We start from the raw sequence: 27,737 nt of genomic DNA, 5'->3' as shown, positions 1-27,737 counted from the left end.
CAGCCTGTTGGATCTGAAGCTCAACTTTTAGCAGGCTATTTGGGCATTTTAGCACGAAATGGAAATATGTTGCCCATCAACTACGAATCATGGCATCACATGTCTGATAGCAACAAAAATCAGGCTCTCGCTAATATTAAGGTAACAAAATGTGAATGTAATTTATAATACTTTGGTTTAAGTTTCATTTATATTTACATTCTAAACTTATGTTTTTTTAGGAGAGATTTGCTTTAGAAGTCTCCGATGATTATATCAAGAAGGCATTAGGTAAAAGATAGAGAGACAATAAAAGCACTTTAAAGAAACAATATTTTAAGAAAGACATAAGCCTCGAGGAAAAATTGAGAAATGTCCCGCCGGGAATGCTGAGGTATCAATGAGAAGATGCTGTTAGATTTTGGAATTCAAAGAAATTAGAGGTATTACGTATTTCCAAACTCTTATATATAGTGTTTACTATATACGTAATAATAATTTTATTATGTAGGACCGTGAGCGAGTTGGAACAAGCAGCAGGGAAAAACAAAAATTCACGCACACGGCAAGGTCGAGAAGTTTTGCTTCTGTAGTTGAGGCCGAGGTATTATGAATTTATTAATTCTTTCAAATATTAATAACTTTCTATTATTAAATAATATTTTTACTACTATATTGTAGGAAGTCAAATCCGGACAAAAAGTTGGACGCCTTCAGCTTTTTGAGATTACGCATAGGAAGAAAGATGGATCTCCTATGACATCCGAAGCTGGAGAAATTATGGTATATTTACTTAATAATATTTGATTTATTCTAAATATTTATAATCTTTAATTATAATTGTTTAATTCAATTCATCATTAGTTTGCATTCCTTTTTATTATATATTTCGTTTCTAGCTCATTAATTGATTTTCTAGGAGAAACTAAAGGAGAAGAAGGCAAAATATGAAGCGATTGCTTCGAGTGATAGTTCTGTTAATCTTGAGAACATTGATAACAGAATTATCACTGAAGTTTTGGGTCCTGAAAGGTACGGTCAGGTTCGATTTCAAGGATCTGGTGTTACCCTGACCCAATATTTTGGATCCGGCTCCTAGCAATACATGCCTTTCGGAAGTCAAGCTCAAGCTGAAGTTCAGAGGTTAAGAGACCAGATAGCTTAGATGCAAGCGAACACGGTTCAGCAAATTGCTGAGGTTCAACGAAAATATGAAGAACTCTAGCAACAACTTAGAACAGAGGCAAAAGAGAGGGAGGCAACAGCTGCAGCGAGGGAGGCAGAGGCACGAGCGATGGTAGCAGAGCAGAGCAAAAAGTACGATGACCTCCAGCTACAGCTTCAGCAGATGATGCATATGTTTCAGCAATCGCAAAAGCCGCCATCTTAGACTTTAGTTTTCTTATTGTAAGAATGTTTTTAAGTTTTGTCACGTTTAACATTATTGTAAGAATATTTTAAATTATACTTTATTTATTAATTATATCATATATCTTTAGTTAAATTTGAAGTATCATTAAGAATTAATGTTTTTGGTTGTATTTTTTATGCTAAATTTGCTGTTTTTGGCTGCATTTTATACTATATTTGTTGTTTTTGGTTGGATTTTAATGTAGGAAGGGCTGGATATTGGTGAAAAAAAATATTGCAAATCTGCCAAAATTAGCAGTGTTTGTGGAAAAAGTGCCGCTAAAAGCCGTGACTTTTTAGCGGCGTTTTTTTTCAATAAATGCCACAAATTTTTGTGGCGTTACCTATAGCGGTGTTTTTTGCGACGTTTTAAAAAGCGCCGCTAAAAGTTTTAGTGGCGCTTAAAAGCACCACTAAAGGCTAAAAAAAGTGCCGCTAAAAGTCTATTTTCTTGTAGTGATACTAACTTGGTCTCGTCATGACAACAAATGCTTGATGTCGCAATGTGACATACTGTTTCTAAATGGTACCAATTTGACACCAACCTGAATTACCAAATAATTCAAATTACACTTCCATAACATATTATTAGCCAATTACACAATGTTGATGACTCAATCATGAACTATAACGCCTTATCCAATAATGTACCATTGTCATATAACCTTTAAGTTAGTTACCTAGTACAATTCATTCAAAAACCTTTGACGTATATATGCATAATCAATAGGCCATTAACAATTCAACATTTTATACATTTCAAACCATGTCTTATACTCAAGTACATATCGCATTCATATGATCATTTCCATATACCAAATTCTAACTCAAATGTTCAAAAAATCACGTTATTGCACCAATACTGACTCAACCTAGGTATATGTCAGACTTAGAAAAAAATAGAATTATACAAACTTTGCTGAGTCGGGGATCACTTCCTGGATGTTGGATCTACTACATGCACTATTGAGAATGAACTATATTTGCAAACAGAGAAAACGTTCAGTGGTATTTCGATGATTCAAGTCAATATAATACATGTTTAACCAATGCATACATTTAATTTAAACTCAATTCACAAGCAATTTCATACCAAAAACTTCCATTTTCATATTTCTTATACGTATCATACCATTTCACATTATATTCCACATATTACATAATCATTTTATACCATATTTGTACAATCTACCACTCCGAGTTTCCTGGCAACGACGGTTTTTAATTGATATCCTGACCCTATGGTATGCCAACTATACAACTGATAGGGTAACCAATTTTTGATTCATTGTATATTGTTCAATTCACATTCTAACATTCTCAATTTATCATCATTTAATCATGTAGTATAGCATGCTTCAATTTCATACCAAATATCATATAGCAATTAAATCATATTATTTTCTATTCTATTCAATTTAGTCCATGTTTTAATATTCACTGTCAACCATAAAAAAATAGTTCAAATAACCATTGACAACTCACCTCAACACCATATAATTCAAAATTACATGAATATGCAGTGTACGGGCACAAATTTGCCCTACCCGTTAAAAAACCCAACAATAGTAAAACCCAAAAAATTAACAAGTCCAATGTCCAAATTACAAATAAGTAGCAGGCCTAAATTACCCAATTACAAAACCCAGCAGACCCAAACCCCTAACCCAATTCCTACAGGCCCAAAAGGCCCAATAGCCTAAAACAATTCAAAAACCCTAGGGTTTCTGAATCGCCTTCGTGCCGTACCCCTCCCACATGCTTCGTCGGCACGTCCAACGCTAGAGGCTCGGCTCCCCTTGTCCCGTTGCACCAAAATGACCATCTACAGCCACATTGACCTTTTGTGCGCCTGCAAAAGAAAGCAAAAAAGGAAACAAAACAAGACAACAGAGCAAAAAGGCAAAAAAAATAGAGCAGAAACGAGCAAGAAAACAAGCAAAGCATAGACAATAGCAATAATATTAAATCAATTTTTTTTTCGGCTATATAAGCCCAGAAACCAAATATTGTAAGGGGACAGACTGGATTAGGCAATCGAAAACCAAAAAAAAGGGTTCAATCTCAGTTTTTTTATTTTCGTATTCTTATTTTCTGATTTCAAATCTATTTTTAACAAAAAATATAAAAAGAAAAAGAGAAAAGAAGATTACCTGAACCCCGGGATAACGTCGTCGAAGTTTCTTCTCCTTCGATAAAATCGAATCCAAAAAAGGGGAAATGGCCTTTTTCTCTCATTTTTTCGCTGAGAAAGCTTGGTCTTCAAAGGTGTTTTATACAAGGGCTAGAAAGCCCGTGTTGTACCGGTTCGACCAGCACCCACGATGGCATCGCAAAGGCGTCGGCGATGATGGGTTTCAAAACCCTAGCCGAAAAGGAAAGTGGGAAAAAGGGGAGGTTTTCTGATTTTTAGAAAGGGAAACAAATGGCAAAGAAAGAAATGGAAAACTAACCTAAAAGGCAAAGCAAAATAGCATCGTTTTCCGTCAAGAAAATCGGCACTGAAACGGCATCATATTGGGTTATCCGCGCGCTACCTGACCCGTTCTAGGGGGTCCGCGCATTTTCAGATCATTGGGCTATTTGCCACTTTGATCTTTCCGTTTCTATGCGATTGTCGACCTAATCCTTTTCTTCCTTTTATTTTATTTTTAAATTTTGCCCCAGGGTTTTGTGTCTGATTCATTTTAGTCCTACGTGAAACGGTGCACAGAGAACTTAAGGAATAATTTCCCGATCAATCCTCAAACCTTGCTTATTTTCTTATTTTTGACCCTGTGTTTTTATTTTATTACAGTTTTTACTTTTGACTTCATTTTTGTTCCAATTTTATCCTTAATCAGTTTGATTATAATTTTTTTTATTTCTTTATTTATTCCTGATTCTAATTCTTTTTTCCTTCATCTATTCCTTTAATATGTACATTATTTATTCTAAATGGTCTTATATTTCATCTGTTAAATATTCTATGTATCATTGGATTGTTTTATTATTTATCTTAAATCATTCTATTGATATTCATTTTAAGTTCTTCCACGTATTATGCTATTGTTCATTTTAAATTTTATATATATTATTTTTAAACTATTATATTTTGATATTATATATATATATTTCATCTTAAATTATTTTTATATATTACCTATGTTTAAATCTTTATATGTTTTATGTTAACCGTTTAAATTCATCTTCATTATTATCTATCCTAAACTTCCTATATATCATAATTTTAAAATGTTTTTATATACTCTTTATTTTAGATTACTTCATATGTTACCCTTTTAAAATTTTTATCCATAGTATTTAACTTAAACTATTTTATATGATTCATTTTAAAAAAATTTATATGTTGTGTATTTTACGGCTCTTTTTATTATTTATTTTAAGTTTTATACATCATTCATTTGAAACCCCTTTTTATATTCTTTATTCATAATCGTTTCATTTGTTACTTATTTCAAATAGTTTTATTAGCTTCAAAATTTTTCATTTATTACTTCATTTCATTCTTTTGTGATTATTAATGTTGATCTCTTGAAATGGTGTATTTTGTGAACATGCCCATTATGTGCCCTAGAAATTACTTGTTAATATATCCATGTTGTTGACATTCATTAACCTAGCATGTAATTCATGTTATTACTTCGTGCTCTATATTCTCTTTATTTCATTCCATTTAAATCATTAACCCCAAATGTGTATCCATATATGGACCGTTTTATTCCAAACAAAATAAACGCACATTGCTAAATGTTGCATTCATTTTATTCAATGCAAGGCAATATTTCGCGTTTCGGGAATTCAAGAAATCGTACCCTAACTTACTGGGTTTCGATTTTCTTGTTAAACCTAAAAAGCTAAATATCCTATTAGATTTCAAAATACATAAATTTTCGATAAAGATTAAAGGCAAACTTGCTCTCGAAGATTTAAACATCACGTCCTAACTTACCGGATGTGATACCTTACTATCTCGGGACGAGTGAGTCTTTGACGCTCATTTCAACATAATCCAAGTGTTTTATAATTAGTATCCATGAAAAGGGATCGTATCTTAAAATTTCTTTCAAAATCTTTTTGATTTTCGATACTAAGACACTAATTAATCAACTAGGTACCAATTTTGGGCTTACGAGGGTGCTAATCCTTCCTCGTACATAACTGAATCCCGAACCCGTTTTCTCAAATTTCGTAGACCAAAGTTGTTGTTTTAGTAAATCGAAATATTTTATTAAAACAACCAAATTTCTAGGTGATCCGATCACACCTCGTCAAAAAAATTAGTGGCCACTCCCTTTTTTATTTGTTTTCGTTTCCAAAATCAAGTCGACCCTGTTGTTTTCAAAAATGGTTTCAACATGCAGTAATTAAATTCATCCTAAATCATAGAAATACAAATCGAAAGCTTGTGTTACTCATCGTCGGCTCTCGCTGTAACACCCCAAACCCGGCCCAGATGTTACGGCCGAATCTAGTGTGTCACATTGAAGCGTTACTATATAGGTCATGTCTTATCTAAAATCTTTCTTAGTGATTTAAAGGGTATTTTCATTATAGATTAAAGTGAATGGAAGCTGTGCACTAGGTAGGATGCCGGAAAAAGAGGAGGTGAGTCTATTAGACTGCTTAAGTACCAAGCTCTCCACGGATCCACTCCTAGACATGCACACAACCTTTGCTGCACTTTAACTGAATGATTGTTCAGGAAAAACCATTTCATTTTAAGCCTTTGAAAACACTTATTAATTTTTGAAAATGTTCTTATTTCGAAAGCTTTGTCTTGTTTCACGATATTTTGAAATAAGGTAATCTCTTTTAAAAACGCACCCTAGAGCTATTCAATTTTAAACATTTAAATCCATATCATGCCTAAGCTAATAATCATACTAAAGCAATTAAAAATAATTAAAGCGGCCTTATTACAACTTAAAACCCAAAGCAATTAAAGTAAATGAAACTAATCCAGTCATAAGAAGAAAATTGAGCTTGTAAAACATGTGGCCACTCTGAATCCCTCTTAGCTCCAAGTCCACTATGGTTGGGGGTTACCTGCACGGATAAAATTAAAGGGTGAGTTTGGAAAACTCAGTATGTAAAATAACCCATCCATAGTCCAGATCAGTTCAAACCATAGAAACAGATTGAGTTGGGCCTTAGCCCTATACAGAATTCAGAATGAAGCCCATAGGCCCATAACAGAAACAGAGTAGATATATCTTGTATGCAAAAAACCCAACCCATATCCATCCGTATACACCCCCGTGCCAACCTTACACCATGTGGGGAGACTACTCGACCCACCCATCCGCTACACGTCACAAAATTTACAGCATGGCTGCCATAATAGATATTGTGACAGAGTCACCAGATACAGATATTGTGGCAGAGCCACTAGAAACAAATATTTGTGGTAAAGCCACCAGATCAGATATTTGTGGCAAAGCCACCAGAACACTTCCTCCATCAATATAACCCATATCCCATGCAACAGATATACATGTCGTGGCATACAACAAACAGAATCAGAATCATGCATTTCAGTCAAAATTAACCATAGGGGTATAAGGTAATTTTGCACCTAAGGGTATAATGGTAATTTTCATACTTAGGGGTATTTAGTAAATTTAACTATTTTAGGGTTTACACTCATATTACAGCCATTAACACATTAACAGAAACACTTACCGAGCATTTTTACCGAATTTGGCCCGTTTGCCCATTAACCCGATTTCGGCCCATTAAGCCCAAATATACTGAAGTGCACGAAATTGCACACTTTGTAATCATACCGCTTGTGATTACCAAAATTAACAACCAAACCATCTCACGAGCGCTCGCACGCTCGCAAGTTCACATAATGCCGGCTTTTCGACATTTTGACTTTTCGGCTTTTGCCGATCTAGTCTATGAGTGGGTGTCGTTTACACACCTGATTTGCGACAACTGCTGCCAAAATCTCCCACGATATCCTACAATCATCACTAGACATATCAGATCCAAAATACAATGGCCACCATCATAAACTTACTTACCATAATCGGCCATCAATACCTATGCACTTGAGATCCTACCTTTGCCCTTGAGATCCTACCTTTGCCAAAACTAGAGACTAGATCTAGATCTAGTCGTTCCACTTGTCCAAGCCTTCGATCAGCAGCCTGTGGATCACACTAACACCAAAACAAATTAATTATTACAACCCTTAGAGCCTTAATCTCCAATCGACAGCCTCTCTATGCCTTTAGGGATTTTGGCTTTTCTAAAACCCGAAATAAAGAATAGATTTGAGTACCTACCTCAGGTTCTTTCAACTAAAATGGTTCCACTTCAGTTTCTACTCAGATCTGATGCAGATCCAGCCCTTAAACACTAGCAGAAATCGAATCTTAGAGATCTAAAGATTCGGCTATACGTCCCTAAAAACTATGGTGTTTTCGGCTTTTGGAACTGTGAAGAGGAAGATGATTTGGTATGGTGGGTTTTTGAAGTGGTATTGCCGACAGGGGTTGAGGTTTAGAGGGATGTGAAAATCGGCCAAAAGAGATGAAGAAAATAGAAGGATTTTGACTAGAAGAAATCGGCACAAGAAACAACTTTTGAGATTTCAGCTTTTATGGCAATCGGCTATAGAGGTTTAGAAAAGAATGGGAATGAAAGAGGAGATGAATAGAATGGTAGGAATGTTTCAGCAAGAGAAGAAAAGAAGGAGAAAAAGAAAATAAAAGAAGGGAGGAGAAGAGAAGGAAGAATTCGGCACTCAGGAGATCTAACTTTGCGTTTTTCAGCTTTTTGCGACATTGAGAAGAGAATAGAATGAAAGTGAAGGCTCTAGGTTGCTAACCCTAATTCGGAAAAACAAAAGAAAATAAAGCTTGCCCTAATGGCCATTCAGACCCACGGCCCAACCTTCCTAAAGCCCTAACCGAATTTCCACTTAAGCTCTATCACATGCCCGGCACATGCACACAAAAAATAAAAGTAACAACACGCTTACCTTGTGACTTGAACTCTGGCTCCCCTTAATCATCCACACGTCACTCCCCAAACATCTAGGTGGTGCCACATGCCACTTTACCACAGATCTTTTTGTGTCCTATTTTACCACTTTAATTTTAAAAGCCCATATCGCTAGAACCCTCTCTTTCCAAAATTAAAATTCAGGAATTGCCTCGAATTAAATTTACTTTTGGGCTTTTTAAAGGCCCACCAACATACTCAGACCCACACCAGACAGTCAAAACACGGTATTTCTAAAATTTATTGAAAATTACAAAAATCCCGAAAATCTCAAAAATTGGGGCATTACACTCGCCTTTCGTTTCTCTTTTGACAGCTCGACGTCGTCTTTAATTGAACTAAATGGTCAAACAAATTAAACTCAAAAATGATGTCTTCATTTTTTGTTTCTTTGCTTTGGCTGGATGGAGAAGATGATATTTCTTCTCTCATTCCACTTAATCATATATATACGCCTATATTAAGTGTTAATTAACTTAATTAACAATGTTTTTATCTTAAGTAATCTTAGTTCACTTAATTAATTAAGAAACATCATTATTGCCCACTGTCTCATATTTATAAAGGGTTTAATTTTCATTTCAAACCTTTGGTTAATTACAATTTAAGTCCCTAAACCATTTCCAAATTAAAAAACTATAGCGATTGGACTTTACAATTCAGTCCTTGGGCCTTAATTAACCACAATTTTAGCTAAATTATCTAACCAATTTTTAATTCATCTATTTATTAACTCTGTAAATATCCTTATTTAATATTTATGGACTCAGTTTATGAAAAAGAGGTTTTAAAACTATAATTCTTGATACCACTGAAAATCGAGTTGTTACACCTTTGGAGTTATTCAAGTCATTTCTAGGTTTTCCCTAAAGTTTGGTTTCAATCAGGGGCCAACCAGGACTTGATCAGGTAAACAGGACAAATAGAGTCAATGTTGTGACACTAAAAATAGATTACTCACTTGAGCCTCTATGTTCCAATGTCGCAACATCATACATTTTTGGTACGCATGAGACTATCAGATCAATGGAAGATTCAAGCTAGGATGCTTTGATCTATTAGACTTTCCTTATAATGTCTTAGTAAGGAATAAGGAGATGTTGTTTACGTTCAAAATACGAAAGAGAAAACTATCGAGAGAAGAGAAGATGTGAGAAAACACAAAGAGAAAAGAGAGAAATTTTAGAAAGAAAACTTGTATTGTATTCATTTCATGCCTTACTAGTTACAACAGAAATGCTTAAAAGGAAATAGAAAAGAAAAATGTTTGAAAGTTGGTTACTGCCAAACTGTTTGTTATTGGTTTAGTTAAAAAACACCTTATTTCAATAAAACTCTTATATGCTCCGTTTTCATTAAAATGCTACACATTGTTTTCGATTTCATCTTTTAACTTGTAACAACTACCTATTCCCTGTTGAGATCCTTGTCCTCAAGGATCAAACTAAGGATATTTGCTTCACAATTGCTTAAAAGGTTCCTAGGTAGTGTCCTTTGAAAAAAAATCAACCCATTATACTATAACTTTAGTGATTGTATGATGTCATTTTTTTACCACATGTCGATCAAGAATTCGAGCAGGTTCTTTGGCCCAAGCACTATTGTTGTCAACTATAGGTAGACTGTCTTGGGTAGGAGCTGTTCCTGCATGTTTCTTGAATAGTGACACATGAAAAGTAGGGTGTACCTTTGACCCAAGAGGGAGTTGTAACCTGTATGCTACCTTCTTTACTCGAGCTTCCATTGGAAATAGTCCAAAAACTTTGGAGATAGTTTCTAGTTCCATTTTTTCTTGATTGAGTGCTGTCTATAAGGTTGTAGCCTCATGCAGACCAAATCCCCCGCATTGAACTGCCTCTCACTCCTGTGCTTATCTACCTAATGTTTCATTCTATCTTGAGCTAGTTTAAGATGATACTGCAGTATTTTTCTAGTAGTTTCCCTCTGTTGCAGGCTTTTATCAACCATGACTACTGGAAATGCACCAACAAAGTAAGGGTTATGGTGTGGAAGAGGTTGTCTATAGAGTGCTCATATGGTGAGCTAAGGATGGCTGAGTGATGGGTTGAATTATACCATCACTCTGCCAAAGGTATCCACTGAAGCCAATCACCAAGACGCTCTCCTGACATGCAGCAAATATACCCCTCCAAACATTTGTTTAGTACCTCTATCTACCCATCTTACTCAGGGTGATAGAATATTGACAAGTACACTTTAGTCCCCACCCTCTTGAATAAGTCCTACCTAAAATTGTTGATAAAAATTCTATCCTTATCTAAAATAATCGAGTCAGGCAACCCATGCAACTTAAAAATATGAGACATATACTTTTGAGCCATTGTTACTGCTTGTAAGGGTGTGCTAGAGCCAGAAAATGCCCAAATTTTTTGAGCCTATTGACTATTACCAATATTACATTTTTACCGTTGGACTTAGGGAACCACTCTATAAAGTCCATACTAACTGATGACCTTGCCCTGTCTAGAATTGGCAATGGTTGTAGTAAGCCTGGTTTGGCCATAGTCTCAGACTTGCATGCCTAACATGTAGAACATTCCCTGATCCAAAGCTTCACATCTTTAGTCATGCCCTTCTAGTAGATGATTGAAGCCATGCGATTTCTAGTGGCATGTACACCCGAGTGTCCCTCGATTGCATTCGCATGAAAATATTGGAATAGGGCCCTCCTAAGATCCCCATCACTGCCTACAATAATCTTTCCCTTTTTCTTAAAAAATCTTCCATCCCCGGTGTATTTAGAGGATAATGTAGATTGGTTCTTGACCTCTTCATAGAGTTTCTAAAGCTTGCAGTCAGATTGGTAAAATGCTGGTATCTTGCCTAGTAAATCAGAAATCATGGTAACACCAGTCATTTGCCAAACCTGAGTTGTTTTAATAGATTTGTTTATCAAAAGGGCATCAACTGCAGCATTGCTCGACCCTTTCTTATAAATAACTTCATTTTCATAACCCAACATTTTTGCAACCCACCTTTGCTAAAATGGTGTGATAGCTTGTTGGTCTGATAAAAACCTTAAGCTTTGATGATCAGTTCAAATCTTGAAGTGCCTCCCCACTAGATATGCATGCCATTTTCTCATTGCCATCAAAACAACTAACATCTCTTTCTCATATATCGACAATTCTTGATGTCTAACCCATAACCCCTTGTTAAAAATTGCTATTTGTTTGCCTTATTGATGGAGAACAGCTCCCATACCAAACCCAAAAGTATTAGTGTCCACGCAAAATTCCAGCTGAAAGTTAGGCAAGGTCAACAAAGGTGCTAAACATAAAGTATCTTTCAGATGCTGAAATGCAAGAGTAGCTTGATTGTCCTATTGCCAAGCATTTTTCTTAAGAAGATTAGTGAGGTGTTTAGCCAAAATTCCATAATATCTGATGAATCACCTATGGTATCTAGTGATGCCTAAAAAACTCATCAATTCCTTAATACATGTGGGTGCAAATCAATTGGTTAGACATGCCACTTTCCCTTTTTCCATGGCTATAGTTCCTCGTGCTATCACATGGCCTAGATACTTAACTTGTTCAGTTCTAAACAAACATTTACTTTGCTTGAAAAAAAGTGTATGTTGCCTTAGGATTTGGAATAACCACCCTAAGGTGCTCTATGTGTTCATCTCATCTTGCTGAAAATACTAAAATTTCATAAAAAAAGACCACCACTGTTTTTCTCAGAAGGGGCCTAAAGATGGCATTAATGAGTGATTGAAAACTTGATGGAGCATTGGTGAGCCCAAAGGGCATTACCAAGAACTCATGATGCCCTTCATTAGTTTCTGAAAGTAGTTTTGTAGATATCAACATCATTTATCCTTATTTGGTGATATCCTAACTTGAGGTCCAACTTGGAGAAAACTCTTGCATGACTTAGCTCATCCAACAACTCTTCAATGATGGGAATAGGAAATTTATCTTTTATGGTTAACTGGTTGAGTTGTATGTAGTCTACATAAAGCTTCTAGCTACTATATTTCTTTTTAACCATAAATGTGGGTGAAGCGAAAGAACTGATATTGTCTTTGATCACACCAGTGTGCAACATTTCCTAAATAATCTTTTCTATTCCAGCCTTTCTGAACCATGGAGTATCTATAAGGTCATATTTTGATCACAACATTCTCGTCCTTCAAGGGAATTTTGTGGTCCTGGGGTCTTGTTCAGAGCAGGTCTACATGGATCCCAAAGATGTTAGAAAAAATCCTCTAAGAGTGTTTGTACACTTACATGAAGTTGATGGCCATTTGCTTGTATGGACAATTAAGCAAATGAAGTCATCAGCATTGTGCAGGGGCATAAGAGTTGATAGTAATAGAAAAAGATCTTGAAGAATAAGCTGTTGACATAACATGAATGCTACCAGAAATAATACCCTGCAAGGTTTAATTTTTTTTCACCTAAAATCAAACTGCATAGTTAATGGCCCAAAATTCCAAGAGATGGGTCTAGTGAGAGTAGCCATTGTATTCCAAGGACCAAATCACACCCTTTCAGAGGTGGCAGTATAAAATCTATGACAAACTAGAAACCTTAAGTCTCCCACTTAACTTTTCTGTATGTTCCTCTAGTCATTAAGCACCTACTATCTGTTACAACTACTTTTAACTGTTCCTAGTACTCTACAGAAAAAGGCAGTTTACTCACCACTCTTGTATCTAAAAAGTTATGGGTACTTCCTGAATCCTCTAACACAATGGCTTTGGTATTCCCTACAAGAGCTTCAAACCTTATTGTGTAGAGACATTGTGACCCTTTCATAGCATGTAGAGATATCACAAGCTCTTGTTGTTTGTCTTTTGTGGGAGGATCCTCTAGCTGGTCAGAACATTATCGGAAATCCTCTCCTTCTCCATCAGAATAAGATTCCAACAACACCTGGTATAACTGCTCTTTGACATATTTGTGACCAACATGGTACTTGGCTCCACACAAAAAACATAACTCCTTTTGTTTTATTTCAGACATTAAAGTTGGTTGATTCCCTTAGAAGATGCTCTAGGGCCATTAGTTCCACTAGAATACTTTGTAGTAACAGTGATAGAAGCTCCAAATGTAACCAGTGAAACAACTCTACTTGGAGTAGCACTTTGTTTAACATTCAAGCCACACCAAAACCCCCTCCTAGGGGAAGTGTTCAAAATATCATCCACCTGACTGGCTAAATGAAAAGCGTCAACTAAGGTTTAAGGGTTAAATAACTATAAATATTTTCTAACATCATGTTTCAAATTACTAATGAAAATACTTAAAGCATGTTGTTCAGGCAGATGTATCTGGTTCAACAAGCTGACAAATAAATTATGGAAATGCTCCACAGAATCTTGTTGCTTAAGGGTTACCAGTTCTGACATGAGGTCTCTGAACTTCTTTGAGCCAAAACGTTCTCCCAAACTAATGGCATATCTTGGCCAATCATGTAACGACCCAATAGTCATGGGTACTCAAAAGTGTATTTTCGGGTCTCTGTTTTCTTAAAACAGATTCGTAAATATTTATTTAAAATATTTACGAAGTTAGTTGTGTGGTTAATTAGGTCTTGGTTAGGTGAATTTGCATGAATTAAGAGTAATTAGGAATAAGGACTAAATTGCATATAGTTTAGAAGTTGAATTATAGATTAAAAAAATAAAAGGGGCTAAATAAACAATTTAATCTATTTTTAACAAGTGTATGGAGTTGTTGTTTACATGTGTAAAAATAATGTACATATGTATAAAATAATAAATTATATTACTTAATACTCAAGAATATATATTATATTATTATAATAATTAAATAAATAGACAAAACAAATAAAAGAAAAATAATAGAAAAAGAAACAAATTTAAAATGAAATAGAGAAGAAAAAGAAAGAAAAGGAGAAAAGCTAAGGATTTCAAAGTTCAAAGCTTAAATGGTAAGTCAATTTAGTCCCTTTTCTTGTAATTTTTATGTTTTTAGAATCCTGGTATTCAATACTACCCGACCCATGTCAAAATTTTAGAAATTATTGAGTTTTTAAATGTTGTCTATGTTGAATAATTTAAGTATTAGAGACTAATTTGATAGATTTTTAAGTTGGAAATGGAAAATGATTGAATTATAGAATAAATTATAAATTTTGAGTATTAGGGACTAAATTTTAAAATTTTAAAATTTAGGAATTTAAGTGAAATTAGAGAGTTGAATCTAGTTTAAAGTGGAAATTGAATGAAATTATAGAATTAATTGTGAAGAAATAAAGTTAGTCTCGATTTAGGACTAAATTAGAATTTAAGCAAATGTTGAATAAAAATTGGAATATTTAATGTGAAATTAAATTGTGTTATATTGATGAATTTTAAATTGTTTTTAATTTCTATAGCTAACGTTGTACCGAAAACTTCGAATAAGAAGGGAAAAAATAAAGTCAACGAGGAGTAGCTCGAAAATTCTGGTTTGTATTTCTATAATCCAAATCTAATAATTAATTGTTGTATTTTGATTTAATAATTATGGTAAGTGATTGAGTTGTATTTTGATTTAATAATTAATTGTTGTATTTTGATTTAATAATTATGGAAAGTCAACTAGGAGTAAATAGCATTTTGATATTGAATTGAAATTATATGAATTTGTGATTAATGTGAAATGTGAAATGTGAAATGTGAAATGTGAAATGTGGATATTGGATATTGATTGTTTTTGAATTGTGGAATTAAACATTATTAACTGTATCAGACTGAGTCAGATATAGATGGCATGCCATAGGATTGGAAGAGTTCAGGGATTCTTCGACCTCGAGTCAATGAGACACTGGGTGTCAATTATTTACTTCGGATTAATTCGATGAGGCACTGGGTGCCAACTTACTTTGGTTTAGCCGATCACACACTGGGTGCCAGTTTATTACTTTGAATTATCTGATGGGGTACTAGGTACCACACTGGTGTGTTTTGGTTGGATCCGTGTATCCGTCCAAGTCCGAGTCATGTTAATAGGGGTAATTAAATGAAATGATAATATGATTGGAACCAAAAAGAATTGAATGTGAAATGCAAATGAGGTATATGGATTTTTGTATCGTATTGCGAAAAGCTATTTTAGATAACAAATGATGAGAATTGAATATGCTATAAATAATTTGTTTATTAATTTCTTAATTGAATAGCTATTGTTGTTGTACGATTAAATGCGTATGTTATATTAAATTTAGTTTTAAAATATTTGGATTATAGAAATACCACTGAGTTTATACTCAACGTACAGTTTTTTTTCCGTGCACAAGTTATTTACTTAAGAGTTGATCGTCGATTCAGCATCCATCAACGATCCCGATCTCAAAGGTGGTGATGTTTATCCTCTTGTGTCGACATGTACCTAGGGTGTCTAAATAATAATTATTTTGTGGATTGAATGTAAAGTAAATGGGATTATAAGTTTAATATTGGTTGGTTATATACATATAATATGTGTTTATGTTTGAAGTCATGCTATGACATGTTTAAGTTAATGTTTAAAGGAACATGAATTAGGCAAAGTAATTTGAATTTGGCATGGTTATAAATTGGATTTGAATGATTTTTAAATGGTATGAAATGATGATATAATTGGGTTCCTATGAGGGTACATTGATTAGGCACCTAGGATGTTTGTTTGATATGATTTGGATGAGTTTCATTGTGTTTTGAATTGGTTAAACGAATTATTTTTGAGTTCCTTATTGTCTAAGCTTGTAGGGAATGGTAAACTTGTTGTTAAAGGTACATTTTGAGTCCACACGGCTAGACACACAAGCGTGTGACTAGACTGTGTGAGATACACGGCCTGACCACACGGGCGTGTGAACCCTGTAGCTTTGAAATTTTTCATTATTTTTCAAAAAATTCTCCGAGTTTCTGAATTAGCCCCCGACTTGTTTCTAACACGTAATTTGGGCCTCGAGGGCTCGAATAAGGGATAATATGTATGAGTTTGATTGGTTTTGACTTGAATATTATATGATATGAAATGCATTGAAATTATGTCTGTTTGATCGATAATACTCCAAAACCCTATTCTGGCGACGGATGTGGGTTAGGGGTGTTACAAATCTAGCATGTGCAACCTTCCATGAAAGTGATGCTAGTTAAGAGCTCTACCCTCCAAGTTCAACATTACGATATACTATCATTCTCAGGAACTGCTTCTGCTTCAAAAAATTGCTCCAACTTAGACCACCAAGCCTTATAATCAGTCCTATCAAAATGATGGCATCCCTTGAAATTCTTCTCTTGGGACCCTCTTACCTGTGCAAGAACTACTAGGGGTGGAGGAGCTTCAAGGGGTTCTTTTGGAGGGAACCCTGGGAGTGGTCTTCCCAAAATGCCCTTTCCTCGGTCTTGAACAATAGCATGAATTGGCATAGCAGGACTACCAAAATATTGCATAAACAAACCGTGAAGCTCAAATTTGAGATGTTAAAGTTCAGATCTAATTTCTCCTGAAAACTCATCCTTAAATCCCTGCAGTTGATCTTCCAGTTTTGCGTCAAACTTAACATCCAATTGGAGAGCTCTTCCTAAATCTTTTCCACCTCTTGTTGTAACACACGAACCTCCTTTTATATGCGGGTAGTTACTCTTTCACCGGCTATCATGATCGGAAAGCTCTGATACCTTTGTTAGTGTTCAAAATACGAAAGAGAAAATTATTGAGAAAATAGAAGATGAGAGAAAACACGAAGAGAAAAGAGAGAGAAATTTTAGGAAGAAAATTTGTATTGTATTCATTTCTTACCTTGATGGTTACAACAAAAATGCTTAAAAGGAAAGAGACAAGAAAACCGTTTGAAAGTTGGTTACTGCCAGACTATTTGTTATTAGCTTAGCTAAAAAATAGCTCGTTTCAATAAAACTTTTACGCACTCCGTTTTCATTAAAACGCTACGCACCGTTTTTGATTTCATATTTTAATTCGTAACAGATGCAGCCTACTTAATAAAGAGAAATCTTGGATTAATGTCCTTCTCAGAAGAGAAAATGTGATTGGGTGACTTGAAATTGCTTTTGTTGATATTTAATATCTTATCCAAAATGTCAATATCATGATGGCAAGATAAGGAACTAGATGTATACAACAAGAAGCAAATGATTGTTGATAGCTTTTTTGTTGGCCATAACTTTTATTACTATTACTTTGTTATTTTGTGTATATTGCCATCATTGTACCCAAAAAAGAAAAGGCAAGAAGTGTTAAATATTTTTCAGTCAAATTTGAAAAATAATCTTTCAGTTAAACTTTGTTTACTTGCTTCAATCAAACACTGATTAGTTTAGATTATTTTATTATTATTTGATCTATGAATTTAGCCTATAAATAGGCTCTTTTACAACCTTAGAAAATATACCCATTAGAGATTAGAACTCATAACACATTTAGAAAATTTTGTGTTTACGTTTTGTGGGTTCTTTATTTTCGGGTTTTTGAGGTTTAGTTTTTATCTCCATCTTTTGTACTCTTCGTTCTTTTGCCATTATAATAAAATTATCTTTTCCCGTGGTTTTTATCCTCTTTGGAGGGGTTTTTCCACGTTAAATTTGTGTGCTCAATTTCTCAATTTATTCTGCTATTTTCTTGTTCGTTGCTTAATCGGGTCGAAATCCTAACAAGTGGTATCAGAGCTAGTTCAATTTTCATAGATCAGCCCGTTCAGAGATGACAGCAACAAGATTGAAAATTGAGAAGTTCGATGGTGAGACAAATTTCAATTTGTGGCAAGTTCGGATGATGGCAATTCTAGTTCAATCCGGTTTGAAAAAGGTTGTTACTGGGAAAAAGCCTGAGAATCTAAATAAAACAGAATAGGAAGAGCTTGATGAAAAGGCTTTGTCTGCAATCCTGTTGTGCCTCACGAATACAGTATTGCAGGAGGTATTGATGGAGAAGACCTCATCCACCTTGTGGAAAAGGTTAGAAACTCTTTATGCGACTAAGTCTCTGGCTAATCGTTTAGTGTTGAAACAACGTCTATTTACGTTTCGCATGAACGAAGGTGAGCTTCTTAGAGATCAAATCAGTCAATTTATTACTCTTTTAAATGATTTAAAGAATGTTGAGGTTCATATTGATGATGAAGATCAGGCTATGCTATTATTGTGCTCTTTACCCCATTCATACAAGTCTTTCAGGGAGACCCTGATTTATGGCAAAGACAAACTCTCGTTCAAAGATGTGAACAGTAATTTGTTGATTAGAGACAAACTCGACAATGAGCTTCATTTGGATAGCAAGAAAGATAGGCAAGCTTCCGTTTTGGTAGCATCAAATGAACGAGATAAAAGGTGTCGCTATTGTAAAAAGTTAGGTCACGTCAAAGTAAATTGTTATAAACTGCAAAATAAAAAGGCTGTTGAGAGAAATGAGGAAGATGTAGCTGGTGCTAATTTGGCCGATAAAAATGGTGATGATTTCTTGTTAGTGTCAACAAGAGATAACACCAAGCTCACGTCCGAGTGGATCCTAGATTCAGGATGTTCTTTCAACATGTGTCCCAAAAGAGAATGGTTCTTCACATACAGTTTGGTTGAAGGTGGAGTTATGCGCATGGGAAACGATTCATCTACTAAGGTAATTGGTATTGGTACTGTTAAAATTAAGATGCACGATGGGACGATTAAGACACTCTCAAATGTCAGGTATGTACCTGATTTACGAAAGAATCTTATCTCCTTAAGTATTTTAGACTTGAAAGGATGCAAAATCAACATTGAGTCGAGCGACATTAAAGTATCTCGTGGAGCTCTCATTTTGTTAAAAAGTAAAAGAATAGGCAGTCTTTATATTCTGGAAGGTTATACAGTGACCGGTGAAATCGGACGTCCTTCGTCCGTTACGGAGTTGAAGTCAACTTGTTTGGAGCGGAGGCAACTTGGTCATAGGAGGGAAAATGGAATGACTGTTTTGTTGAAGAGAGGTTCTCTTTTGGATGCAGGTTTTGAAAAGTTAAGGCACTGTGTTCGTGAAAATCAGACCCGGGTTAGTTTTGATTTGGCAGTGTACAAGTCGAAGGCTAGAAGTCTTCCAGTTTCTAAGCATAAATTTGACTCAGTTAATTCCCTGCATAGTTCAAGATAGGCTCGTGGCGGGCTTTGGCAAAGATGGCATTGCGAAAATATGAGTCAAGGTGGAGATTTGTTAAATATGACCCCTATTTTCAGTCAAATTTGAAAAATAATCTTTCAGTTAAACTTTGTTTACTTGTTTCAATCAAACACTGATTAGTTTAGATTATTTTATTATTATTTGATCTATGAATTTAGCCTATAAATAGGCTCTTTTACAACCTTAGAAAATATACCCATTAGAGATTAGAACTCATAACACATTTAGAGAATTTTGTGTTTACGTTTTGTGGGTTCTTTATTTTCGGGTTTTTGAGGTTTAGTTTTTATCTCCATCTTTTATACTCTTTGTTCTTTTGCCATTATAGTAAAATTATCTTTACCCGTGGTTTTTTATCCTTTTTGGAGGGGTTTTTCCACTTTAGATTTGTGTGTTCAATTTCTCAATTTATTCCGCTATTTTCTTGTTCGTTGCTTAATCAGGTCGAAATCCTAAGAAGAATTTATTTTTCAAAATGAGGTTTAGGTTTTTTTTAGTGTGTGGTATTTGGTTTAGTGTTAGAGTACTTATATGAAATTGGGTTGGGTGGTTAGCGAGTTCGTATTGTGTTTGGTCAAAGAATTTGATTCATAAAAATTGGTTCAAGATAGATTGGCTACTAGGAAATCGGTTTCTAACAAAATGATTTTTCGTCTTTTTTTTTATTTGCCTAGAGAATAGATTTGATCATTTAAACCAGAAAATCGATTTCCTTTTACCCCATTTTGCCATTCCTTAAATCTACTTTTAAAATTGATTTGACGATTAAAAAATTAAATTAATTTCCTTGAAACCGTTTTCTCTTTTCCCAAACCAAATTTATGGGTTTTTTACCCTAATAATATAAAAAAATAAAATACCAAAATGGTATGTTGCTAAGATTAATTACCAAAATGGTACATTTAGATGGGTGAAGGGTGTCAGATAGGCGGCACTAGTTGTGCCTATCTGATAGGCGGCACTGGTGATGCTTATCTGATAAGTGGCACACACAGTGTATTTCCCCCTTACTCCCCTATCCGGCTTGTATCAATTTATGTTTTTAAATTTCTTTTTAGGGTATTTAAGGTTAGGGTTTTGCTAAAATAATTTAGATTTTTGTTAAAAGAATTTAGGGTTAAGGTTTTAGTGATTTTTAAAAATAAATCAAGATTTAGGGTTTAAAGTTTTAGTGATTTTTAAAAGAAAGTGGGAGAGAATGTGAGGTGGAAGAAAGAAAAAAAAAGGTCATTTACGCAAAAAAAATAAAAATTATCGAGCTATTCTTTGAAAAAACCTGAAAAATAAGAACCAAAAATTAAAGATGGGACCAAACCAAACCAAAAGCCCACCCCTTTTTATACTAGAACCATGGGTGGGGAGGATCCAAAAATTCGGTTTTTTTTTTTAAATTACAACTGGCTAAAAAACACTGACTTGTCACATCGCTGATGCCGTTGATGCAGTTGACGTGATGTGAACGATCAGTCACGATTTCTCATCTTTAATTTTTGGTCCTTATTTTTCAAATTTTTTCAAAGAATAGCTCAACAATTTTTATTTTTATTTTACGTAAATGACCTTTTTCTTTCTTCCTTCCACCTCACTCCCTCTCCCACTTTCTTTTAAAAATCACTAAAACCCTTAATCCTAAATTATTTTAACAAAAACCTAAATTATTTTAGCAAAGCTCTAACCCTAAAAACACTAAAAGAAATTTAAAAACATAAACTGATACGAGCCGGATGGGGGAGTGGGGGAGGAATACACTGGGTGTGCCATCTATCAGATAGGTACCACCAACGCCGCCTATCAGATAGGCACCACTAGTACTGCCTATTTGACACCCTCAACCAATCTACCATTTTGGTACTTAATCTGAGCAACATACCATTTTAGTATTTTTTTATATTATTAAGATAAAAACCCCCAAATTTCTTCATATCCGTAAATAATCTAAAAGTTATTTAGATTTGTAATAAATTTATTTTTTGTTATGTTCCAAAAAATGATTATAATATTAATAAAAATCTTTAATTATTCAAATAATTCAACCTCCTACTCCTACTAAAGATTTCTTTTATGTAAAATAAATAATTGAAAGAAAGAAGGATTAATAAGAAATTAAATCTATAAGAGTAAACTATATCATTAGTCATTAAATTATAGGTAAGTTTTTGTTTTAGTCACTTACCTCAAAAATATTACAATTTAATCACTGAACTATTCAGAAATTTCATTTAAGTCATTGAACTATTTAAAAGTTTTAATTTAAGTCATTGGGCTTTTAATTATTTTTTTTAAGGTTCTGCTAGTGAGTTCCCAGTGACAATTCAATTATCAGTGCGGTGGATCATTACCTATCGACGAGTAAAGGAACATACATTAGATCCAAGTTGATATGACAACTAGTGTTGGAGATCAGAGAAAAAACTATTTAAATTTTAGTTTATAGATTCGTGATGTATAAAAATATTTCATAAAAAAAACTGAACTATAGAAGAAAAGGGTAAAGAGAGCTTCCAATTAGTGCAGACAATGCGAATAGAAAAAGCCATATAACATTATTTTAACAGCCTAGTAACTTAAATGAAAACTTTTGAAAAATTCAATGATCAAATTGTAACTTTTTTAATTAAGTGGCTAAAATGAAAATTTATCATACTTCAATAGCTAATTGTGGAATTTTCCCAATTTATGATTTGTCGGAAGAAAGGCGGAAGAAGAGATGAGTAATGACTGCTAACTATCAAATCGTCAAACCAATAATGTTTCACAGTAATTGTAGGCTACTGTGCAGGCAGGCAATAAGCTTAGCTTTACATGCAAACAGTAGCAGGCCGCTAGCTTTCTCTCTCTCTCTTTTTTTTTTTGACAGGAAAAACTCCCAAGAAAACTAAGTTCTGGACCAAAAATATATAAAAAATTGCATCCAAGACAATACTAAAATGCCGCTGGCAACGATCTGTCATGTAGCAAAACCTTAGTTCCTAACCCTATATTGCATGACGTCGGAACCCTAGCTCTATATTTCTTCTGGTCATCTTCATTGCCATCGCGCATTGTTGTCGTTCTTATTTTCCCATCACTTTGTAAGCATAAATAGGGAACAATCTTATCTTTTTCTTTTGTCAATTCAATAATTTAAGAAGTTTATTTCTATAAAAAGAATTGTAGCAGTACCGATCTCAATGGGGTTTAATGATTACGTCAAACTTTGTTAGGACTTAAGATGTATAACTACTATGTTAGAGGTGTAAATGCAGGTGATGGGTTTTTTTCCCCTCAACTTTGTTCAAATATATTTTAAACGTGATACTTCCGTACAATTTTATATTACACAAATATTGAATGAGTACTCCAACCTTGTTTACATACCAAATTCAAATTAAATGGTTTGACATCAAATATAACATTCAAATGAGGAAGACTTTTTTAAAAAAAAATTGAGAATTGAACACGTAACATTGAAACAATACATACAGCCAAGATCTCTTTTAATAACAGCTATAAATATTAACTAAAGAAAAAGAAGGAAGAGAACATGACAAAAAAGAGCATGTAAAGTATTAAGGAACGATATATATAAAACGACAGAGAAATTAATACTATGATATAGAATCAATTACGTTTTGGGCAGCTTTTAGAGATTGGGAAATGGCCTTGGGATCTAGAAAAATACAAAGCATAAAAAAAAAATATTTCGTCTTAATAATGTTAAAGTAGGTTGGGCACCGGACCTTAATAAATTTACCATTAATTCATTTGGAGCCTGTTGAAATAGATTCGTTCTGCCTTATTGAAATGTCGTTTTGTTTTTTATTCCACTTAATTTAATCATAATATTCCAAAAAAAGAAAAAGCCTTAGGGGGACGTACATTGAACTACTCTTCTCTATTTGACCTAATTTCTCTTAGAGATCTTAAACATTATATCATTCAATTATAATTTGTATGGTAAATTAACTTGCGGGGATTTGTATAATGATCTAACTGATATGCTGAATTATGTGCATGAAAGAAATAGGCAGCCATTGGCATTTCATTTCAACCCAATATAATCAAAGACCATTGAATTAGGTGCAGATATTAAAGAGCACGAGGAAAAGAATACATCAAGACCATTAGAAACTCATGTTTAATTAATGCTGTTCTAAGTTCTATAATCATCATATAAAAGATTAACATGGTACGTGAGAATCAAAATAGCAAGCCATTGCCATTGCCATTGCCATTTCATTTCAACCCAATCATTTAATCATACTATTCAAAGCAGTTAGATGAAGGATGAATGGATGAACTAACTAGGTTAAACACCAAGTTCAACACAAGATATAATTTCATTAATCCCTAATAGTTTCATTACTAGAAATGTTAATAAAACTAAAAGCTATGTAAATGAAAAGGAGTTTCATCAGTAAAGGCCTTAAGGGTGCAAAACATGTTGATGATCAAAGATGATCAGAGCAGCACGTTGTAAGTCAGAAAGTATGGAAACTTTGGAAAGTTTCATAATCTTTCTGTTTCTTCCCCATGTGATAATTCTAGAAGCCTGCAAACAGAAGCATCTCTAGAAAATCCCATTAACTCCTTCTTACCTTACCCTATATCACTAGTCTCACACTAAATGTAACATAAATCACATGCACATATATGCAGAGATGCATTAAAAATCATCGGCAAATGAGCAACGGTTTCTATATTCTAGCAAAGGGTCACATCCATGCACGTCTATTCAAGTAGCTGAAATTGATTTTTCTTTTCAGCTCTGATATAAATGCCCTAAAAAACTGATGAAAATGTTTACGTATAAAAGATGTTTAATATACGTACTAAATACGTACGTACATTATATCTCAAAAAGAAAACAAGAGAAATTGTAAATGGATTAAAAAATGGTTATGGAATTCTTTGTTTAGCCGAACACGAAACCTAATTTTCTTGCCCATTTTCAATCCGGCAGGCAAACGGATTAACGGGAAAAAGTTGGCTTCGAGTTCAATACCAATCAGAAAGCAGATTAGATGAAAAAGAAAAAGTACAAATTATCTATAAAAAAAACCAATAATTCACACCCAAAAGGGCACACATCCACATACTACATCGATCGAATAAAAAAACAAACACTGAAAATCTGAATTGAAATTTGAGAACAAGACTAAACATCCACAGGGCAATATCATATGCAGAATCTTGATCAGTTTTCTAATGTCATTCAAATTCTATGCAACATTTAACAATGACGAAGAATAACACTGAAAGCTAGAGATCAATAATATCTAGAATCGTTTCTAACTAATGGAAGTTTTTGTTAAAAAAAGGAAGGGTCTCTCTCTCTCTCTATTGGAGAATAGGCCTGTAAATCAAGACCTTGGAGGTGGGAAGAATTGCGTACCAGCAATGAAAGCGTTAAGTGGAGCTGGATAAAGACAAGGGTCTAGCATACTCGTTCCTGCATTGCTCGAAGTGGCGGCGGTTGTAGTGGTTCTAGCAGTTTCTGCTGTGGTAACTGCGGCGGTGATGAGATTGAGTTGCTGAGAGGATTCACCGCCACCGGTGTAATGGCTTTCAGGGCCTTGATCGTAAAGAATCCCTTTGAATACATGCCCTGCTATATTCACCGCCGTTTGATAAGCGAACTCCTCATCTTCATCGTCCATAGCGCTTACTTTCACACAGCGGAAGACAGCGGGAGAACTCACTTCGGGAGGGAATTGACCCAATTCCAACCCTAATTTTCAAGTTCCAAAAAGATAATAAAAAAGATAAATAAATCAAGAGATGGAAGAAAAAATCAAACTGAAAAGGAAAGAAGAAAGAGGGTTTTCTTGGAAACTTTTTTTCCGAAAATTATGGGAGCTTTTCGTCAGTTTCAGCAGAAAACAGTGGCGGAATGAATGGAAAAAAAGAAGAAAAATAAAGGTGAAGCAGGTGGCTCAATGACCATGGAGGTGGACTAGCTCACTCACTCACACGTAAACGATACGATCTCGTCGGCGTACTGCTAGCTAGTACTTGGGGAAGCCATGGGAAGGGAAACCCTTAAAATCTTACCCAATTAAACTTTGTATAGCTAAGAATCTATTTGATTTTTGTCTTGGTTTGTATGTTAAACTACAACATTACCTGATGTAGTGGGGGATAGTCGAGTGCAGGCAAGAGACGGAGAACCTTGATTCTCTCTCAGCCTTTTGGGGTTCTCTCCACGAAACTGGTCTTCATGTTGTTGGTGGTGCTGCAAAGCTGCGAGTTGTTGTTGCCTCTCTCGCCTTTTAGCAGCAGGGACCCAAGTGCTCTTAACGTGAGTTTGGCACTGAAACCCTCTACTTTTACAACAAGTCCTACATCTCATATGCGCACAATCTTTCTTAGCTTGGTTTCCACAATCTTGGCAATTGATGCCCCCATGTTTCATAACAGTAAACCCTACTGATCTCGAAGACGGCTCATCAGACAAGTTAAACCCAGTAGCTATTCGACTAGGGCCCGCTCCAAACGAGATGGTGTTCACGTTTTCCTGCTGCTGCTGTTGTTGTTGGTAATAATACTGCGGCCATATCTCAAAACCCTTGTTGTAGATCTCCTCGTTCCTATACAAATACAGGCTCTCTTCTTTATCTTCTTCTTGTTTATTTCCAGTGTCTGCTTCTCGTCCACCTAGATAGAACAAGCCAGCCATTTGTTACACTCAAAAGCTGAAACAAATCTCAATTTAGACCAATAATCCATAGCAGAAAACGCCCTATTTAGTATTAGTACCCCTCCCCACCCCACCCACAGATCACTAGTTTGATGAGCTGGTTGGGATTTTCCCTGGGGCCTTTATGGGTTTCAACTGTAAAACCTTTTTCTGGTAGGTTTTTAAAGACCACTGTTAGCCTGTGAGTGTTTGTTGGGTTTTGTTTTTGACACTATCTTTGTTTTTGTTTTGTTTTTTTTTTTTGGTGGGGGGGGGGGCTATGTTCCTGACTCACCGATCCTCCCGAACCCCCAACCCTGAATGACTACAGTTCTAAGTAGAAGAGGCTGTTCCTCTTTCCTCTGATCTTTGGGTCACAGCTTTTAAGGTTAAAAATCCTTAAGATGGATATATTTTCTTTTTAGGATAAAAATAAAATTAAAATTCAAAGCTGGTTTTGGTTGTTCATCATCATCTCATCCCTTCAATTCCAAGCAATAATGCGGGGGAATTAAAGCCCCTGCAACGCCGCCATGAGAACTGCAGCACCCTCACCTCATTTATGACAAAACCAGCTCTCCCTCTGTATAAATTCTAACAAAACAAGAAATAAAAATAAATAAATAAATAAATCTCCGGGTTTTCTTGAGTAATGTAAAGAAAGACAAAGATGTAAGAACAAATGTATCTCTGGGCACTTCTCTACGATTTCTCTTACACTTCCAATCAATCAAATCCAAAAAAAGGTTTTTTTTTCGAATCTCCCATTGCATGTCCATCCTACGTTCCCTATTATTCCACGTGGCATTCGTCAGCTTTTCCTTATTCGTCCTTGCACCCGAAAACCCGCTCGTACTTTTTCTGACCCTTCCTGCAGTATGTATCTAGGAATTTGATATTTTTTTTTCACACACCTTTTGTCATTTTCTTTCAACAATTACAGATAGAGAGATATCAATTAAATCTGTGATGTTTAATACAATTAAACATTTTTTTGTTTTTGTGCAGTAAATAAATCTATTCGGTGACTATTTAATATTTATCTCACCTGTTCTCGTGCGGGTTTTTTTTTTTAATGATAAATTTCCCGTCAATGCCTCGTATTCTTCTTAGAATTCTTCCGGCAATCATTTCATCATTTGACTAGAAAGTCACAATTTCATATTTTCGTCTTATTAAATAAAATACGATTCCTTTACACATTTCATTTATTTATCATTTCTAAGATACTCAGCCTTATATTTGGTTCGCTCCATGGCAAAGTCATTCTCCACATATCCAGTTCTTAAGTATTTTAAACTTGATTGATTTTGTTGTATAATATGGACTAAAATAGTTATTCAGGACACCCAGATCTAAATGGTTATTCCAAAAAATTATCTAAATTACCCATGCACAAATGAACATCTAAAACCCAAAAATTAAAGAAAACCTCAATTAAAACTTCCTAATACAGGATTCAACTTAAAAACACATAAAAATAGAAAAAAAAATATTAGTGAAGGATTTTCTGTCTCCTTGAGTTTTAGGTGAGATTTGGTTCA

The 27,737-nt window shown here is 34.6% G+C and overlaps 1 protein-coding gene and 1 long non-coding RNA gene across 2 annotated transcripts; both read right to left on the bottom strand.

Annotated features, from left to right (window-relative positions):
* Positions 1 to 2,839: 2,839 nt before the first annotated feature.
* LOC107917641 (uncharacterized) lies at positions 2,840 to 3,843 on the bottom strand. Its single transcript, XR_001689779.2, has 2 exons — positions 3,543 to 3,843; positions 2,840 to 3,241 (listed from the first exon to the last, which is right to left on the bottom strand). It is a non-coding gene; the product is annotated as an uncharacterized lncRNA (long non-coding RNA).
* Positions 3,844 to 24,626: 20,783 nt separating this feature from the next.
* Positions 24,627 to 26,892, bottom strand: LOC107917109 (protein SHI RELATED SEQUENCE 5). The gene is made up of 2 exons (XM_016846492.2): positions 25,641 to 26,892; positions 24,627 to 25,245 (listed from the first exon to the last, which is right to left on the bottom strand). The coding sequence occupies exons 1-2, from the start codon at positions 26,191 to 26,193 to the stop codon at positions 24,878 to 24,880; spliced, it is 921 nt and encodes a 306-aa protein (XP_016701981.1). The 5' UTR covers positions 26,194 to 26,892; the 3' UTR covers positions 24,627 to 24,877.
* Between the last annotated feature and the right edge of the window lie 845 nt (positions 26,893 to 27,737).

This window comes from Gossypium hirsutum, chromosome A01 (assembly GCF_007990345.1).
Source record: "Gossypium hirsutum isolate 1008001.06 chromosome A01, Gossypium_hirsutum_v2.1, whole genome shotgun sequence".
NCBI classification, from domain to species: domain Eukaryota; kingdom Viridiplantae; phylum Streptophyta; class Magnoliopsida; order Malvales; family Malvaceae; genus Gossypium; species Gossypium hirsutum.
The sequence above is the reverse complement of the archived record's forward strand: the minus strand, read 5'-3'. Positions and strand labels throughout refer to the sequence as shown.